This window comes from Spermophilus citellus, assembly GCF_964194105.1.
Source record: "Spermophilus citellus genome assembly, chromosome: 2".
In the NCBI taxonomy this organism is placed as follows: domain Eukaryota; kingdom Metazoa; phylum Chordata; class Mammalia; order Rodentia; family Sciuridae; genus Spermophilus; species Spermophilus citellus.
This window is the reverse complement of record NC_138183.1, coordinates 235,070,819-235,091,397: the sequence shown is the minus strand read 5'-3', so window position 1 is coordinate 235,091,397 and position 20,579 is coordinate 235,070,819. Positions and strand designations below refer to the sequence as shown.

At 45.5% G+C, this 20,579-nt stretch overlaps 1 protein-coding gene across 2 annotated transcripts in view; it reads right to left on the bottom strand.

The window, feature by feature from the left end:
* Positions 1 to 11,491: 11,491 nt before the first annotated feature.
* ALKBH3 (alkB homolog 3, alpha-ketoglutarate dependent dioxygenase) overlaps positions 11,492 to 20,579 on the bottom strand; it is a 39,375-nt gene continuing 30,287 nt past the window's right edge. For both annotated transcript variants that reach the window (XM_081279403.1, XM_081279404.1), the window contains 2 exons: positions 12,590 to 12,688; positions 11,492 to 11,858 (listed from right to left, as the gene is read on the bottom strand). In XM_081279403.1, coding sequence (XP_081135529.1) covers positions 11,781 to 11,858; positions 12,590 to 12,688 — 177 coding nt within the window. In that variant the 3' untranslated portion in view covers positions 11,492 to 11,780. The remainder of the gene's footprint in view (positions 11,859 to 12,589; positions 12,689 to 20,579) is intronic.

The following is a 20,579-nucleotide window of genomic DNA, read 5'->3' as shown; positions in this document are numbered from 1 at the left end:
CAGCAAAACAGAGCAGAGGGCAGCTGGAGCCAGTAACAGAGGGGAGAGGGTCACAGGTTTTCCCAGGCAGTTCTAGTTCCTGCTGCACTGCGCAGCCTTGCAAGCTCTCCTAGTCTTTTGACTTTCACTGCTGTGTGGCCTTGGACAAGTCACCTGGGCTCTCAGAGCCACAGATGTGCACCTGCCAAGAGCTGATGTGATTTCAGCTGTGGCTACTGAGTCAGAAGCCCGCAAAGAACTATTTTCCAAGGTGTTCTACCCTGGAACAGCAGTCCTCATGACAGATGTGCCCACATCCCTCAACCCTGAGCCCAGTGCAAATCCACCTTTCCAGAATTTACCACTAGGGTGGGGGTGGGGGAACCAAAAAGAAAGAGCTAGAGACGCTGCAGAACACTTCTGTGGCCTTGGTGATGGCTAACAACACAAGCAGCAGCAAACAGCAGCTCAACACTGCCTGTTTGGATGCCTTGGTTCTGATGTTTACTAGAATGTTCTTCTCATTATCCTGGGATTGCAGAAGTCTCATGCCTTCCCCATCTTCTCTGGGGGTGGAGGGAAACTTATGAGGATCAAATTAGGTGATTTATGAGACGATATTGGAATAAACCTTAGTTCTTTTAGGAGAGTAGACATTGTAATTGACAACAATTAGGGTCAAGCTGGGTGATGGCATATGCCTATAATTCCAGGGGCTCTGGAGGCTGAGACAGGAGGATTGTGAGTTCAAAGCCGGCCTCAGCAACAGCGAGGCCCTAAGCAACTTAGAGAGACCCTGTCTCTAAATAAAATACAAAGAAGGGTTGGGGATGTGGCTCACTGGTTGAGTACCCCTGAGTTCAATCCTTGGTACCCCTCCTCAAAAACAGAATTAGGGTCAAATGATGTCCTGTTATGTTCTAAATCTGGCTTTGGGGCAGGATGCAGAGTCAGTCTTGTAAATAGCTACTTGACCTCTGGCAACCCTAAGAAGTCCCTTCTGCTCCAGTCCTGGCCATGTTCGCCTCCAGACACCAGAGGTGTCTGCTGTGCCTGGCCTCTCTGCACTTTTAGGGTGGTGGGGTGGGGAAGGGCTATGCCTAGGGCACCAGGCTCAGGACAGCCTCTCCCTAATGCTGCCCCACCATGGAGGGCAATTCCCCATTCTCACTTTACAGCAGCAGTAGCTGCCATTTCTCCAGCCATTCCCTTAAAAGGACACACAGAGATGGGAGATAAAGGAATGAGTTTTTGGAGCATCTACCTTATGCCCAGCATTAATGCATCTCACCCTTAGGTTTATCCTCTGAAACAAGTATTGCTGTCTTCAAGCTTTTGTTGAGGAGATGAGCTCAGAGATGGAGGGAGTACTCACAAGACCACACAGCAAGACAGAGCTGGTGCTGGGATTTGAACCCAGGTCTGTCTGTTGTTGAAGACAGACATCTGCACCTCCATCTGCACCTCCCACATGGTGAGTCCTGGACCTTCCCAGGGAGCGATTCAGGGGGAGCACTGGTGAAGAAGGAGCTAGCCAGGACTGGGGAAGGGTCTAGAATTCTAAGTAGCAACAGGGACTACTTCCCCACAGCTCTTCCAGCTAGATGAATGTCCTCCGGTCCAATCAGTAGTCTTGGAGCAGGGTGGGGAGGGGAATGAGGATGACATCCAACCCCACTCCCCCTTTTCACACAGAGATGCCAGGAAAAGGCCTGGGAGCCCCACTCCCAGAGGCCCCGGCACTTGAGACACACAGCTAGACGGTGCGTGACCTTGGGGACCTCAGCCATGAACTCAGGAGGGTGGGCTCTCTGAGCAGTGCACCTCCAGTCACCCTCAGCCCACAGTCCCAGCATCTGAGATTGGAAACCATGGCCTGAAGACCCAGCCAAGAAGATAAGAGACTCGGCTGGGGAAGGGCGGGTGGTGGAATCTTGAGACGGCAGGAAATGGGAGAAAACTACATGCTGCCAGAGCAGGAAGCAGCCTGTAGATGATCCAGGAAGCTGCTTCCAGACCTGGGGGTGTGGCTCAGCAACCGACCTCACAACAGCTCAGGGACCATGACCAGCATTTAAAAAACCATATATAAGAGAATACAGAATATCTGAGGCAACACATTATACTGTATCTTGAAGCTTTGGATTCAGTTGTGCGTTCATGTGCGTGAAAACTTTTTTATTCTCTTACATTCAAGGGTTACTGTTTTAAAAAAGCTAAAAACAATGAGACATTAAATTGGTCAAGCCCTGTAGTATTTTCCTATTAACATGTGAGTGGCTATGGGAACGCACACTCCCAGCTCTTCAGAAGAGGGAGGCCTGAACAACAGGGGATGTGGACTTCTACTGGGTGATTATTATGGTGAGCAGGCATGTTCATCCAGACACACGCAAGCCCTGTATTTTATGTGAGGGGAAACTGAGGCCAAGGTCAGGAAAAGGTTTTGCCCAAAGACAGAGGTCCCAGGTTTCCTGTGGCCAGGACACAGGCCTGATTTCTTGCTGTCTTTTACCCTCAAAACACTACCTCCCTTGCCAGCTGTTACCCACGTTGTCCCTGGCTGGAGTGAGGAGAGTCTAGCATACGAGGTTCTGCGGGGCGGGGTGGGAGGCCAGCACTGTGTTGAGCTGCTGTGACAGAACATTCTGTGGCTCTCCTTCCTCTCAGAGCTGTTCCTTTCCTGCCTTTGTCACTGCTTTTCCTCCTCCCACCCCCTCCCTGTGAGAGGGGTTCCTCTACCCTCCCTCCCACTGGTCCCCACAATGCCCCCCTGCAGATTCATCCCATTCATTGCTAGACTGGGCCCTACTCCCCCAGCTCTTGTCACAGAAGTAAGTATTAAGATCTGCCCACAAGCAGATCCCACAAGCCCACCTCACCTGGTCCCCAGGAGAGGGTCTTTCCACACATTTCCCTAAGAACAGCCACAGGGACTACAGCAAATGCTCGCTTCTCACTCAATTCTTGCAATAACCCTGTTTTATAGGTGGGGAAACTCGAGCTAGGAAATTTGCCAAAGTCTATGTGGCAGTAAGTGGAGGAGTTGGAACTAGAACCAGGTTTATCGGGCACCAAAATTTACACCACAGGAGAAGGCTGTCACCTTCTGCCTGGCAGCCTTTCCTGGGAAGCATCTTGGATTAGACCTGGGAGCACTGTGCGCCGTGGGGTATGGGTCCTACCTTATGTGGCAATGAGGAAAGGCGCATTCCAGTCCCAGGAGGAAGAGAGTTGGAAAGGCAACCCCCATCCTTCCCCCAGCCTCCCTTCCTCTCTTTCCCAAGAGAAAGGGAATGATTTATCTGATGGGGAACTGGAGAGAAGGACTGTGTTGGGTACGTGAAATCTGGCCCTGTCCTGCCCCCTTTCAGACCCGCCTGCCCATAGAAGCATGTATGCTGCTCAGCTCCTGTGACCACCATGTGGGGAAGGGTGCCCAGGCAGGGCCAGTGTCCACCTTCTAGAAGGACAGCTCCTCCAGTCCCCATGGGCAGACTCAGTGGGCAGCAGCAATCTGGCAGCTGGTGGGCCAGTCTTGGTGAGGGAGGACCAAGAGGCCTGACTGGCCCTGTGTAAGCCATGGCCTCCCGCCCAGCTGTACCAGTGGTCACACTGATGTTCTGCCCTTGCAGCCAAGTCCCATGTTTTTCTCTCTTCGGAATTCATGGGAAGAAGGGATGTTACCAGCACAAGGAGACCCAGCATCTTTGTCCTCACCATTCCCAGAGGGGCCCACCCGGCCACAGAGCACAGTCTCCCCAGGTCTTCCTACCTCCAGTCTCCCACCCTCCCTCCACCCGATACATCCATTTTTCTAAAATTCACCACAAGCCCTCACTGGCTCCCGCTGTGAAGCCCCCTGCCCGAGCAGGTTCTCTGGCCTGATCCAGCCCACCCTCCTTCCACCATCTCTTCCCACACGAGCCCCAAATGCAGGCCATGTGGGGCCCCTCCCTGCTCATGAGCGTTACAGCCACCACTGTGCAGGATCCTCCTCCCCATTCTCCACGTGCCTTTTCCTCCACGAAGCCTTCCCTGGCCACCCCACGGAGCTTTCATGTTCTGCTGTGACTCCTGCTGCACTGTCACAAACCGTCCTTTCAAATTTGTTACTGTCCATCTTCAACTGTGTCTTGATTTTTTTCAACAAACGATACAAAACATAGTGACAATGGAATATGGGCTGCAATGGACTGAGTTCTCCTCGCTCTGGGTCAGGCCCAGGGCAGGTTCTCCACCCAGCAGGGAGTGTCAAAGAACGTGGCAGTTTCTCAGATGTGCTCTAACATTGATGTAGGGCAATAAGTGAGTGCCCTTTCTGGAAAGCCATTAGTATTATGCACCCAAAGCCTTCAAGTATGCACAGCCTGTGGGATCAGGCAGAAAGCCCACTTTTGGGTTGTGAGAAGCAGTCTCAGATGTACTCAGAGTTTTTGTTAAAGGACAGCTCTACGCGTCCATTCTGCTAGGCCATGCCTCAGTTTCCTCAGTTAAAGATAAAGTGGGGATAAAGCAACAGCTTGTCCTCAGCCTGAGGATTAGTAAATCAGGCGTTAGTATACAGAAAGCACTTCGTACCAGTGCCTGGCACATATTTCAGCTTTGTAGAGTGTCACCTGTTCTCATTGTTTGAATTGAGGTCCAAATGAGGCCAGGGTGTGGACTTTGAGTTGTGCCTCTATCTGCCTCTCATGGTCCACTCTCATAATTTCTAAACAAAATGGTCACTAATAGTAAAAACAACCAACATCACTACAATCTCAATACTGGTTAAATAATACTACTACTACATACAACATTATGCAGCCTCTCAAAGTGATGTTTAAAATAATGTCATCTGCCAACCTACATAAGAAGAAAAAGGTTACAAGACTATAAATTGTGATGTAACTTTTTTAAGTACACAAATGTGTAGGAAAAAATACTGCAAACTGTGAAAACTTGTCATTTCTGGCTTATGAAATTACAATTTTTCATTTTATCTTTTTAACTTTTTGCAAAGAACACACAATCCTTTTGTGTAAGGAGAAAAAACTAATTTTGCAAAAGAAAATAAAAGCCCCATTGGTTTACTGCTATCTGCAATGGAAGGGATTGTGTCTTCCTTTTATATCTCCCCCACCACATCTAACACAATCTCTAGACATAAAAGCCCTGGTCTTGAACAGCATTCCAGACAGGCAATCTTATTTAATCTTCCAGGCCAAGGCGTTCTGTACAGTTAGAAATGGTCCCAAGCACCAAAAAAAAAAAAAAAAAAAAAAAAGAAAGAAAGAAAGAAAGAAAAAGTGACTGACCAGCTGATGGGAGTGCATCTGAGTCTGTTTGGTTGGTGACCTGCTTGCTGGGCTGGGAGACGTCAAGAACTGACCTCAAGGGGAGGAGGCAGTGGAATTCTGGAATCCAGCCAGGGATGGTGCATTAGGAGACCAATTACCTGAGGGGAGCATGTGGCCGGCCTGCCAAGAGCAAGCTGAGCATCAGTGCGAGACCACTTTGGCATCTGGGAGCGCTCTTCAGTTGGATCTAAAGAACTTCCGAGGCGAGGTTAAGTGCATCTGTATCTTAATAGGATCAGCCCCACTTGGGCACCATTTTCATTTTGGCCGTCCTCCTGAGAGCCTCTGCCCCGCCCCCAACCTTGCTGACTGCAACAGAGGCACATGCACCAGGGGAGCCTGCCAAGTACAAGGCAGCGTTGCAGGGCCATCCATCAGCCATGAGGGACTGTCCACCCAGCACAAGGGTTGAGCTTGGGGTGAGCAGGGCATGGGCAGTGCTGTACTTAAAAGAATTATATTACTAAGCATGTTACTGTCAGGCACGTGACATGCGTGATAGCAATCCTCGCCAGACCCTCAAGGGGAAGCTGCTCTCATCTCATGGCTGAGGAAACTGAGGCTTGAAGCTGACTGGCTGGTCCAAGCTGACTCAGGTAGGACAGAGCTCAGGTGCAAGCCCAGGTCTGCCTGACTCAGGCTGAGGCTCCTTCTGGCTTCTGACCTATATGGAGGCTGGGAGTAATGGTGAGGGTATCACAGCCCCCTAATCCTACATCTGCAAGCAGCACTGATTGGAAGACGAGGCTTATCCCCACTTGCCCAGGTGAACTGGTCTTGCCTGACATCATCCAGCTAATGCCCCTCACCATTTGGTGCAGCTTGCACCACATAAAGCAGGATGTTGCTACCTCAAGCTGTGGCAGGGATCCCTGGCATGTTGCCAGCCATCTGGCTGAGGGTAGGCAAGACTATCAATAGGACTTCTTGGAGGGCTGCCCCATAGGCACTGCGGCCTTCTGGGATTGCCTCCCATGTTTCCTCTTTGTACCAGGTCTCCCAGAGTGGCATTGAGAACATGGCAGAAACACTTGACAGAGGCCTTTATCCTGTGCTGCCTCATTTTCTGGATGTTGCCTAGGTAACTCTTCTGTGTTCTCATCTGTTCAATGGGTATACACTTCCTAACATGCACCCTCACTGGCTTTGGGGAGTCAAACTGGCCCACCTCATCCTACATCAAAGCTGAACAGACTGGGAGGGTGGTGAGAAAACTACATTCAGACTCCCCCTCCAGGGTTTTCACCTCTAGGCTAGCCATTCCCACCTCCCTCTTACTCCAGGTGAAGAGGGAAAAAGGATAAAGGTCGGAGAGAGGGAGTTCTGGGAAGAAACTGGTGGCCAATCCCTTGATATAGTGTTCACAGGAAAGGGCATAAGGCTTCTGTGGGTTCTGCTCTTTTCCTGAGTCCTGCCTGGGTGGTCTTTGCAGTCTGAATACCCCTGGGATAGTCTGGCAAGCCCAGGACTTCCTTCTTCCAGCCAATACCCAAACTTCCCTTATGCAGAGAGGGTACAGCCCTGGACCCAGAATCACTTTTGGAGGGGGTGGATTCCCTTCTTGCACCATCTGGACTATTCCAGAAGGAGATGGGGAAGCCCGGAAGGCTGCTGTCTGGGTCATTAGAGCATAGGGTCAGTCTCCGGGGGTGGGAGGGGCTGGGACGTGCCTTCCGGCTGCAGCCTCTTAGAAGGGCCAGGCAGCCTTCCACCAATCCGCAGGAACGATTTGGCCAAGATACAGCCTCAGGCTGCTGGGCTGTGCTTGGGCTTCAGGGACCACGGGCTGGGGATCCTCAGCGCCTAGCAGCAGGCAGCAGGCTCGTCACTGTGTGCTCGCCCACACCCTTCCTGCAGTGGGCGGCTAATTGCACCTCAGTCACGTGGCCCACCAGCACTGGCACAGCCCCCCACTTCCTCCTGCTGGGGGCCAGTGAGTCTCTGAGGCTGCTTCCTGTGAGGGGCCGAAAAAGCGCAGCCCTTCAGCCCTAGGCTGCTCTGTGCTGGCCACCTCTACAGCCCTGCTGCTGGCTTTCCCCGGGGGCAGGAGGCCCCAGGCCCCACCAGTGTTGAGCCAGACTGCTCAGGGCTCACGCAGCCCACCGCAGACATGAGATCCCAGGATCCAACAAATCCTCTGGGTGCTTTATTTCCTCATGAGTTTATAAAGACAAACAGCTCTTGAAATTGGTACTGGGGATAACCTGAGTTAGGATGCAGGCCCCACAGCAGGGCTACTTTTCCAGACCTCTCTTCACCTTCCATTCCCTATAGACACCAGAATTTGGGACCAGAGACAGGTCAATGTTGTCCCAGCCAGGGTCCTGCCTAAGCAATGACACATCCATACTCCTGAAGGCCATGTGAGAATAGGGACTGTCCCTGTGCTGAGTGTGACATCATAATTCCCAGGAGGGGGAGTGACAGCATTGAAATCATCCTCACAATGATGTCATAAATACAAACCTCTGACAGCTGTGTGGGCTCATTTGACAAAACTCTTTTCAGTAGTGCCACTACAAAAAGGACTTCCTCCTTTACCCCTGCCTGTTCTCTGCCACTGGGCTGCCCCCAGCGTTTACACTAACAAATAGCCCAACCTGACATGGGCTTTCCTTTCAGGCTGGGGACAGCTTTTATAACACCCAGGTGTGTGACTACTAAACCAGCTGGAAGAAGCACCATTTGTCTGTGCTCCACTCCAATAAATAAACATTAAAGTCATTTCCTTATTGACCCCCAGACGCAAGAATCATATCTAAGAATGGATTCCAGCAGCACAAATTTGACAGGGGTCTCACTTGGGGGCTTCTTCCAAGAAGAAAACGGGAGGCAGAGGAAAAGGGGCAGTTGTAAACTAGTCCCTAGGAGGGGAAAGTGTGGGTGGAATCATGTATAAGTTAAGATTTAAACAGAATGCATCACTATGGAAACATTCAGATTTTTCAAAGGCACCGTTAAGAAAAATAAAGTAATCAAGACTTCAGATTCAACACTACAAGTGTTTATGACCAGAAAAGGCAAAGTGGGTCTTAGATATTCTGCAGCCAAGAAAAAGCTGCCAGAACTCAAGGAAGAAATATCCCCAGCAGGGCAGGAACCCATCATTTGTCAGGGATTTCTCTGAAACCCTCCAGTGGGAGCATTCTGTTCATGGCAGGGCCTACTTAACTCCCTCTGCCATGGCTTGCCCAGAAGGTAGTGCCAGTTCCTGACCAGATTTAGCCAGAACTGTTGTCACAAGGGCAGGGGCCCAGCAGCCAGGGAGGCAGTCGGGAGCTAGTGCCCCAAGGAAACTGCAGGTTCCCATGAGCTGTGACCTAAACTTATTAGGAATCACCAAGTAAGCTAGAGGTTTTGTCAACATGGATCAAAGTAGAACCTGATTTCTCTACTGAGGACACAATCTGTTGCTAAGTGTCACAGGAGGCAATAAGACATTCCTAGTGTGGAGCCTGACCGGTTTCTTTGCGCTGTCTGCTGCTTAGGAGGGTGATGTTGGTAAATATTGTAAAGAAGCCTCACGCTGAGCTTAGGCATCGGTGCAGGGTCCCTAAAAGTACACACAGAGAATGAGGGAAGAAGGGATCAAAGAGGAAAACTTCACCTGCCTGGGAAGTTTCAAGCTGTATCTGCTTGGTATGGTCAGGAAGATTAGTAAGCATTTATCTAAATCCAGCAATTGGATTCTGTCCCTCCATCAAAGAGCTTCTGTTAAATGGCCAATTGCTGGTCCAGTATTAGAAGCACAGTTTCTTTTTTAAAAATATTTTTTAGTTGTTGATAGACCTTTATTTTATTTATTTTTATGAGATGCTGAGAATCAAACCCAGTGCCTCACACATGCCAGGCAAGTACGCTACCACTCAGCCCCAGCCCCAGCCCTAGAAGCACAGTTTCTGACTCAGAGATGCTAATATTGATTAAGAAGAGATAAGATGCAGGGCTGGGGTTATGGCTCAGTGGTAGAGTGCTGGCCTAGCACATGTGAGGCACTGGGTTCAATTCTCTGCCCCGCATATAAACAAATGAATAAATTAAAGGCTCATCTATGCCAAATAAATAAATAAACAAACAGGGAACAAATACATGGCCTTTGGTTGGTTGTGGCCATCTCTGCTAGAATAAGGCTCTCAGGGATGCTTGTTGACTCTTCTGCCTCAATCCAGTAAGGCAGAGCACACAGCATACAGGTTAACAGAAAGTTCTGTTAGACTAACTTTGCGTTCCCTCATCTCTACAAGGGGAATGGTACCTCTCTTGCAGCGGTAGGGGGGAGGATCAGGGATTATGTATCAAAGCTCCTAGGGCAGTGCCTACAGACAGGCTGCTAGTGCTAAGAGGGTAGGGGTGGGGCCTAAAAACACCCCTGAAACCTGTTTTCTTTATGCTATGGCTGTCATACTTGCTTCCTCTGCTTTATGTGTAACATTAGCAAAATTAGCTTGACCTGAGTTATGGCATGAGATCTATCAGTGAAACACTGCAACAGGTTGGTGTGTCACTGAGTAGGGCTGTCCTTTGTCAGGGTCTGGGATTCCTGTCCATTCCTAAACTTGGCAGTTTTATTCTATAGCAAAAACTAATTTGACATTACAGAAGAGATGCTATCTCAGGGGTGGAAGTTAATGGTAGTCATGGCACATTTAGTCTATAGTGACAGCAAGAAACCAAAGGTAAGATCTGCTGCTGATGGAGAAAACAGGTGGTAGCCCAGCACATCTGCCAGAGAGGGGAATCTGTCTCCCTGACAGACATGGGTAAGTGAAGGGATCAAATGCAGAGCCCATGCAAGAGGACACAGCGACCCTACATTAGGAGGGGGGATGATAGAAGCTTGGAACCATCTGCCAGTTCTTTCATTTGTAAAGAATGGGAGAGGAATTTCCCAGTGTCACGAATCAAACTCATAACCAAAACTGGCTGTACCACCCCAGGCAGTTTTGTTGGGTTTAATAGGAGAACAGCTAGGAATTAAATAGAGGGTTTATTTTATGTTTACAGTGAGTTGTACCTTCCTCCCAGGAAGGCACAGTACGATGTTCAATTGTGTGAAGCACTTAGTATTTCTTACAAAAAGGAGCTATACACATTAAAAACAAAACAAAACAAAAAACATACTCCAGGGCAAGGAGCTAGAGAGCCCGTGGAGAGCAGAGCCCAGCCAGGCATGGAGTCACACCCGAGCTCTGGGTAAGAGCATGCCCATTCTGGCACCTCACCATGATCACAGGATCACTGATCTTACAGCAGGAAAGAGGACAAGAAGCAAGAAGACGTTGTGAATTTTCCAACAGGCAGAGAGAGAAACACGACTCCCCTGCACTATTTTCATCCATTTAAATTGACTGTCTTTCTCTCAGCTCCACATCTTGTTTGGAGTTAATGTGGCACACTGATCCTAGGGCCAGAGATCAAGGAGACACGTGCTTTTATGATGCAAAAAGGGGCAGTCACTCTGTTCTGTTTTGGGAACCCTGGTGACATCACAGACTAACCCTTGAACCTGGGGAACTTGGGTGTAAGGGAACACTGAGTCACAGTCATGGGACTACTGAAATCTAAGGTGAAAAGAACCATGAGGTAATTGAGTCTATTCCCTGCAGGACTGCTCCCGCTTCGATCTGGCTTGGGTTTAAATGACTCAAGTAATTCTCTAGGGGAAGCTAATCTATGTGGAACAGCTGTCACTATTTGTTCTCTCCAGCCAAATTTCAGCCTGCTACTTCTCACGACATGCTCAGTCACTCCTTCCCTTAAGGAGACAGTTTCCTCTGGTCTTACAGGTAGTTTGGTGCCTGGCTGCACTGCCTTCACTCTGTGCGGAGGCCTGGAATCTGTCTAAATGGGTCTGGGAAGACTGATAGGCCACGAGGCTCAGTCAAACACAGTGTCCCCTGAAAACATAGCTTTCCACTGCAATAACACACAAGCTGAGATGTTAGGGAGCCAAGACAGACTTCAACAAAGCCCCGTGAAGCCACCTCTGTTTGGGTTTCAGCAGCTGTCTGCCTACGGAAGGCTCCAGAGTTACTGACGTACATTTGTATCTCCACTTTGCAAATGTCATTAGGAATAAACACGTGCAGATTCTCCCCAGAGGCACAAGGCCATTTGTATTTCTTCAAATTACAGGGGGAGGGCAGAAGAAAAGCAGCTTCTGGACCAAATTATCCGTGAGCACAGCCATAGCAGTTTTAATTTGCCTAAAGATAATGTGCAATTTTGAGATGTGCTTTGGAATAACCGTTCCCACAGTAGACATATTACCAACATGGTGGCTCTCATTTAATAGGACTCCAAGCTGGGAAGCAATGCCACCATCTTCCAAACAGCCACATCATGAGACCATATGGAGTAGCCTCTCAAGCTTCTTCCGGAGGAAGGGCTGCTCAGCGTTGGCGTGACTGGACTCACTGAGGCTCTTCTAGCCAGGACCTCCATCACCAAGGAGCACCCTCAAGGGTGTGGATAAACTGTCCGAAAGGTCAGGTTGACTCTGAGTTCTCTGGAGTGGTATTCCTTGGGCACTCGATGCTAAATGGAAATGTAAATAACTCTCTGAAATACATACACAGTTTTAGTTCGAAGGGATTTACAACTTGTTTGTGATGATATAGAAATATTTCCATTTTATTCCTGTCTCAAAGAACAGTGTTAAGCCCTTTAAAGTTTGTGGAAAACATTTTCCATCTGAAACAAATCTGTCTCCGACCCCACGCACTATGCCAGCACCCTTGCAGCAGGATCTCTTCTAACTGTTGTTCATTCTCTCAGACTCCTGCCATTTTTCCAAATCACATAAGAAAAACATAAATGGATAAGGCCAGAGAGAGGTATGAGACTTCACTCTCATGCTAAGTGTTCATACAATAATATGCACACCTTAAAAATGACCTGACATGAAAGTAGTGGCTAAGCTGTGGAACTGTACAGTCCAACATGGTGGCATTATTTAAATTTAAATTAATTTAAAAATTCAGTTGTTTAGCACCCTAATCATTTAAGTGGTCAACAGTCACATGTGGCTAATGGCTACTACAGTGGGCAGCAGAGACACAGATCTCTGCCCTGGTCAAAGAGAGCCCTCCCGGACACTAAATCTGCAGAGGTCCACTTTGATGGCAGTAGTATTAAAACTCCTTGAAAATGAGGCCAACTTATTTCTTCTGCTCATTGTAAAAGCAATTTGCTTTTCACCACATGCTTACTTGGGAATTAAGAAACTGCCTCTAGGAGGGGGATCCGTAGTGTTTGCATGTCCTCACCTGCCAATCAGCCTGGGTAGCTCCTTCCATGATTAACAAGGTCCCGTGATCCAAGGGAATCTTTACTCTCTCCACATACGTGTAGTCTCCATTCTCTTCCTAAAAAACAGCATTCACTGCACTGAATGTTTTTCTTAGTGAGTAAGAGGCACCAGACAGCAATCAGAGATGGAAACCACTACTTCTCAGCCAGACTGTGGGGCCAGCTGTTTGTCCCTGGGCAAGTTATTTCACCTCTCTGTACCTTGATTTCGTCATTTGTAAAATGAGGATGTTGACATAGGGCTTCTGTGAGCCTCAGCTGACACTGTAAACCTCTTAGAAACAGCTCACAGTAAGTATGGTATGAAAGCCAGCTCCATGACCATCACCACCCAAAATGCAGAAAAGCCACTCTGGCTTGGGAGGAAATTAACGTCACTTATACAAGAATTCCTTATCTCTGCCTTCAGTAGTGCTCTACATTTCAACACTGTGTGGTGAAAATGGCTTCTTAATCAAGACTTGTTGTGCTGAGTTCTACTTCACCTTTTTCTGATTTATGATAATTCATTAATCGGTACCTATGTTAGAGTCACCACGGCCCTTCTCACATCACTGTACTCTGCTGTTGTGGAGATACATTACTCTTTTGAAAACAGCCAACTGCAAAATTTTCTCCAAGAAGAGAGATCTGCCTTGACCGCACGAAGCCTGGCTGCTTGAGCCTTTGAGAATAGATCGCAATTTTTGAATATTTCAGGCACAAATGCCTTCAAAGTACACTTCCCCTTCCTCTTGGAGAGCCCAAAATCAATTTATGTCCAACACAGTCATGAGGCTTCACTGCACAGCCTGCAAAGCAATCAGCAGGTGGTGTCCCTCCTCCTCCACAGCTGACAGAGGAGTGCATTAAACAACTTCTTTGCTTGCAGCATCAAGAGCATGTCCAGAGCCATCCATTCATCGGCTTCACTCGGGTTACACTTGGGTAACTGTGGGATTCTTTTCAGTGCTATAGCGTGTTTATGTTTATTATTGTAGGAGTGCATCTGAGAACTTAACTGTTTACAATGATTTCCCCTAGGAAAATCAAAATCAAAACAATAATGAACTTGCATAAACAGTCTAAGTTCCAGGGCTCAATCCTTGGCAGTGACTTCGTCAAGGATAGTCATAATTTTTATAAACGGAAGACATAAGCAATGTTTGAAATAACTTTTGGGTTTAATGATTGATTTTAATTGTCTGCCATTTTTTCTTTTCCAGGAATAAGAAAGTACCAAAACATTTTCCTCTGACCACTTGGCCAACCAGAGAGCAGTGGGAAGGTGACCTTGTCCTTGGGCAGCCCAGCTGTATCTCAGATGGCCAGAGCTGGCTCTCTGAAAAAAATATGCCAGAGGAGATGAATGTATTACTGGAGAAAGATATCAGAAGGAACTGCGTTGTCCATGAGATTAGAGGGTTCAAGGCTCCTTAATTTAGTCTGTACAGGCAGTTAACAGACCCAAGTTAACTGAGCTAAAAGCAGGACTCCCTCTACCCTCTGTGTGACCAGGGAGTGCAATGCAGATGGAAGCAATAAATTAATACTAAAATGGGAAAGTGAAATGAAGCACAGAAAACAACTGCAGCATGAGACAATTCTTTTTTTAAAAAAAGAGAGAGAGAGAATTTTAATATTTATTTTTTTAGTTCTCGGCGGACACAACATCTTTGTTGGTATGTGGTGCTGAGGATCGAACCCGGGCTGCACGCATGCCAGGCGAGCGCGCTACCGCTTGAGCCATATCCCCAGCCCAGCATGAGACAATTCTGAGGTGAAGATCTCAGAACATCAAAAACATTTCTGGGGAGGAGTGGGTGCTGAGAGCCATGGGCCAGAAGAGCCAAGCACTGTAACTCCACCTGGAAAGCACCAGGCAAGTGAAAGAGATTCCAAATGCAAGAGGGAACCATTAGCACTGCCAGAAGATGACACTCCACAGAGTCACACTCCACTCAGTGGTCCCTAGATCAGAATTTTTCAAGAGAAAGCCTCAGGTTGGCTTTAAACGCATTACATTCAACACAGCTGCCAGCCACACCGAAAAGCCCATGAGGACGAGCCACCTGCTTCAGTCCCGGAAGGAGACCGGCATGACTGCGAGAGACGGCACCCTTTGCTGCTTGCTATTTATTCCTTCCAACACCCATGGCTTGGAAAGCACATTCCTAATTTGCAGGAGATGGACAGGAGAGAAGACGAGGGAAGAGACCAATGCCACAGACAGCCATACCGCCCTGTAACTTAACCGGGATGCGTGGAGACTGCCTCCAGGTGAAAGGCCAGGGGCGCTCAGGTAGCGGCCCTCCAGTGGCTGCGTATCAGGCTCAGCTGGGAAATGGATAAGCAACAGAGGAAGCAGGCTGGGCCGTTTGGAGGAGTGCATTCACAGTCATCAAGCATGGTGGTTAAGCAGCTTCCACATGTCTGTGACCCTTCTGATTTACTAAGGACTTTCTTCAAAACACACCCCCAAAACACCGCTAAAGATAAAGATTTTCCATCCTTGATACTAGCTAAAAGAAGCTGCTAGAGTGACAATCCACAGGGGTGGGTTTGTTGATGATGTTGGTTTTCCACACACTTTCATCAATAGATGAAAAAGTGAAAAAAACACATGTTATATTTTTCTGATCAATGTCCTCACTCCCTAACCACAGTTGGTTCATCTGAATGCTCAATTATGCTTTTCTAAGGGATGCCAGGGATTCCACACAACTTCTACCTCCGTCCCACCAAGGAATCATCCAAGTCCCTTTCCTTTAGAAAAATAATATAATAGGAAAAATCAGTCATTTATTGATTGCTATGTCCTTACCAACCATCCAACAGATAGGCAACCTAAGCATTTTCTTTTTCATTTGAAAGGTAATTCACATTTAAAAAAAAAAAAAGAAAAAGAAAAAGATTTGATTTTTTTCATGCCTTTCTTGTCCTAAGGGTGTCTTAGAAATTACTATTATTATTGCTTCAAACTCATCCTCATCATAGTTTCTCTTTCTAGATTTAGAAGTAATGTATCTCACTAACATGAATGATACCCTTGTTCAATGTTCTTCCCACTCTGTTACAAAGCCCTCAAAGAAGACCTGTGTGGTCTTGCTCTTTAAGAGATAATCACGACACTCATCACAGTGAATCAAATGACAGGAAAAGCCCAAGAAAAGAGAGAAAATCACCTAAGTCCTATCATCCAGAGTTCACACAGCACACAGACAATGGTCTATTATTATATAAACATGCACTGTTTTTAACACATTCTGAACATTTTTAAATAAGTTTATTTTTTAAATATCTTTATTTTACTTATTTTTATGTGGTGCTGAGGATCAAACCCAGGGCCTCGCACATACTAGGTGAGCGTTCTACTGCTGAGCCACAACCCCAGCCCCTTATGAGCATTTTTTGACATTTCAAAAAAAATGGCTATATAATATTCCTTGGTCTGAATATAGTCTTTCTTCTCTGAACTTACAAATACTTTTTGTCTATCTGGGTATTCAAGGCATTTTGCCAGTGCTAAGGATATAGCAGTAAAGAACACATTGTTGGATGCTGAGATTTTAATATACCAGGATTTTTTAAAGAGAGAGAATATAAGGTTACTGCAAATAGACTGAGGGCAAAACATCTCTAAATATGTATCTAGGATATATTCCTTTTTTTAAGAATGCTTTTTTGTAGTTGTAGAGGGACACAATACCTTTATTTATTTATTTTTATGTGGTACTGAGGATCAAATTCAGTGCCTCCATGTGCTAAGTAAGCACTCTACCCCTGAGCTACACCCCCAGCCCTTCTAGGATATATTTTTCAAAATGGAATTACTGGGCCAATGGGTCTAAACCCTAGCACCTGATTTATACTACCCAATTGCTTTTGAGAAGGCTGATAACTGATAACTCCAACAGGAAAATATGGTAGTACCTATCTTCTGGCTGAATATTATCAGTTGACAAAGATGAAAAAAAGTTAGGGAAGAAATGACAGCTCATTCAAGCTCGGGGTTCTTTGATTAGAGCTCAGTTCAACATTTTATTCACATATCTAATTTTCTGTTTGTATTTCTTCATTGTGACACATTCATATAGTTTGTCCACTCTTCTCTATAGATGTTAACGTTTTTCCTATAGATCTGTAACCACAGAGAGTAAGACAGTTACCTTCTGTTGTAGGTTTTGCAAATACTTCTCTTATTTGCTAGTTGCCTTTTAACTGTGTTTATGTTATTTAACAGAACAGCTCAAAAGTTTTTAGAGTCAACTCCACTGACCTTCCTTTGGCTCTAATTCATGGTTTTTATGCTTAGAAAGTCTTTTCCCATCCTGAGTAAAATTAAATATACAACTTTTAGTTTAAAAGGGGAAAAAAAAGAGTTTAAATTTTTTAGACTTTAGTCTACCTGGAGTTTTTGGTTTCGGTTTGAGTTTGTTGTTGTGCTGTTATTTTTTTTTTTTCAATGCTGCTACTGCTTTTTTTCCGTGTGTGTGTGTGCGCGCACGCACATGCATGCTTGTGCACATGCAGTACAGGGTATAGAGCCCATGGATTCACACACATAAGGCAAGAAAGTGCTCTACTGCTGAAAGTGCTCTACACCCCAACCCTATGGGTTTTTTTGTTGTTCTGTTTTAATTGTAGATGAACACAATACTTTTATTTTTTATTAACTTATTTTTTTATGTGGTGCTAAGGATCAAACCCAGTGCCTCATGCATGCCAGGCAGGCACTCTACCACTGAGCCATAACCCAGCACCCCTATGATTCTTTTATATACGTGTGTGTGTGTGTATGTGTGTGTGTATGTGTGTGTGTATGTGTGTGTATGTGTGTGTGTGTGTGTGTGTGTGTGTGTATATATATATATATATGTATTGTTTTTTTTAGTGGTAGTGCCAGGATTGAACCCAGGGCCTTGTGCATGCAAGGCACCACTCTACCAGCTGAGCTATATCCCAGCACCCCCATGCTTCTTTTAACAACAATTTCCAGGTACTTAGTCCATGGCCTGTTGCTGGAGTTTTTGGACCTCAAGAGCTTCTTTAGAGGTTTAGCAGGGGAGCGTGGTTACTGATATACTCTTGACCAAAGAAAGGTCATCCTCTATCAGAAATGGTTGTCCTCTTTGAGTGTGCAGCTTTGGGTGGGACACACATGGAGCGGTGAGGGAGGAAGGAGACACCCATCTGGCTAGCCAGATCAGCTGAATCAACCCTGGCAATCAATGGAGTGACTGTAGCCACTCTAGACTTTTTGGACAGGATCAACCATGGTGTAGCTTGGGAATCAGGCATCGCAGGTACTATATATGCTATTGCTAATTCTTGCTACCAACAAGGAGGGAAAGAGGCAATACTGTCCATTCCATCAGAAGAAAAGGGAGCTGGAGGGAATGCACTAGCAGGCAAAAGATTGGCAGGAGGCAGGCCTGGTGTGTGGACACAGAACTGCTGGCTTTAAAGTCTACATCTGTGTCATTCCAGAGTTGCTCTCCACAGTATGCTCTCTATCCCTCCTGAAATCTGGTAACATTGCTTGTCCTAATTATAGGGCACTCTCACCATACTGTAGCCTGAACAAGGGGCACAGGTCCGGTGTAGTACCATGGGTAGAGATCATGGGGAGACAGGCCGTATGGGGGTAGATGCTTTGTCAGTGAACAGCCTGTGCTCACGGTTCCCCCAGTACCACCCTGCCGCAGTCTGGCTGGGCACAATTCAGACCCCTGACTCCAGACAATCACTGGGTCAGAACTTTAGTTAATCTCTCCGGAATCCAAATCGGCTGCTGTTCTTCCTGTGGAAACACACAAACAGACCCCCGACTCCAGACAATTACTGGGTCAGGACCTTTCCATTGTCCTGTTAGAATATCCTTCCAAAGTACCTTGGGCTTATGCACATTTTTTGGACACATATGCCTTTCCGCAGCACTAAGTCCTGATGAATCCAAATTTTAAAAGTTTAGAGTAAAAAGGGTTTTTTAAGTTTATCTTTGGGGAATATATACCCCTTCCCAATTCCATCTTTTTGCTTTAATAAGTACATTTTAATAATTTGATGAGCTATTTCAACTATGCCTTGTCCCTGTGGATTGTATGGGATTCCTGTTATATGAGTAATGCCAAATGATGAGTAAAATTGTTTAAAAGAGGTAGAAGTATAACCAGGGGCATTATCTGTTTTTAACTGTTTTGGAACGCCCACAGTGACAAAATTTTGTAAGCAAAGAGCTATAACATCTTTAGTTTTTTCTCCGGCATGAAGGGAGCCCATCAAAAATCCAGAAGAAGTATCAACTGTAACATGCAAATATTTTAATTTTCCAAATTCTGGCAAGTGTGTGACGTCCATCTGCCAAATATGGTTAGGTATCAATCCTCTAGGATTGACTCCAAGATTAACTTGTGGTAAAAAGGTCACACAATTTTGACATTGTTTTATTATTTGTCTAGCTTGTTCCTTAGTTATTTTAAAACGCTTTTGTAAAGTATTAGCATTGACATGGAACCTTTTATGAAAATTTATAGCTTCTTCTAGTGTAGAGAAAATATGTATGTCATGTGTAGTTTTATCTGCTAAATCATTGACCAAACTAAGGGCTCCAGGCAATCCTGTGTGTGCCCTGATATGTCCTATAAAGAATGGATCTTTTCTGTCCCAGATTAGACTTTGTATAGTGGAAAACAAAGAGAAAACAGTAGAAGAAGGGGAAATCCTACCAGCATCTTCAAGGGATACTATAGCATTAACTATATAGTGACTATCGGAAAATAATCTAAATATAGAATCTTTAAACATCACAAAAGCTTGTAATACTGCATTAAGTTCTACCTTTTGAGCTGATTGTTTGGGTACTAAAAATGTAAAAAGTTTGATCAGGTGTAACTATTGCTGCTGTACCATTATTTGACCCATCAGTAAATATATTTGGAGCATTCATAAGAGGTGTTTTTCTTGTCATTTTTGGAAAAATTACAGGATGCAATGACCAAAAAGACAATAAAGGATTAGATGGTAAGTGGTTATCAAATGAAACATTAGATTTGCATATGATTATTGCCCAAGTATTTAACTCATTAGCTAATTCATCAATTTGATTCATAGTATATGGAGTAATAATTTTATTGGGAGAAATTCCAAACACTCCCTTTGCTGCTTTTATTCCTTTGAGTATTAATTGTCCTACAGCCTCAGGATACCTAGTAAGAATAGTGTTAGGGGCTGGGGATGTGGCTCAAGTGGTAGCGCGCTCGCCTTGCATGCGTGCGGCCCGGGTTCGATCCTCAACACCACATACCAACAAAGATGTTGTGTCTGCCGAGAACTAAAAAATAAATATTAAAAATTCTCTCTCTCTCTCTCTCTCTCCTCTCTCACTCTCTCTTTAAAAAAAAAAAAAAAAAAAGAATAGTGTTAGGAGAATAAGATAAATGTATCCATAATAATGGACCTTCTTGCCAAAATACTCCTGTAGGAATATTTTTTGTTGGTAGTACAATAAATAATAAAGGCAAACATATCAATTCTATTCAAATGCATATTTTCCATATATGTTTCAATGATTTTTAATGCTTTTCTTGCTTCAGGCATTAACATTCGGGGTGAATTTGGATCTGATGGACCTTTTAGGATATCAAATAAAGGTCCCAACTCTCCTGTTGGTATACCTAGATAAGGCCTTATCCAATTTATGTCTCCTAATAACTTTTGAAAGTCGTTAAGTGATTTGAGTTGATCTACTCGTATTTGAATTTTTGGTGGACAGACCATGGTTGAGGATAATAGAACTCCTAAATAATTAATTGGAAAATTTAATTGTACTTTATCTATTGCTATCTCTAGATTATAATTTTTTAATAAGTTTGTAAGTGTGGCATAACATTCTAGCAATGTGTTTTTAGCTTTGTGTGCTAATAATACATCATCCATATAGTGAAATATTTGTAGTTCAGGATTTTG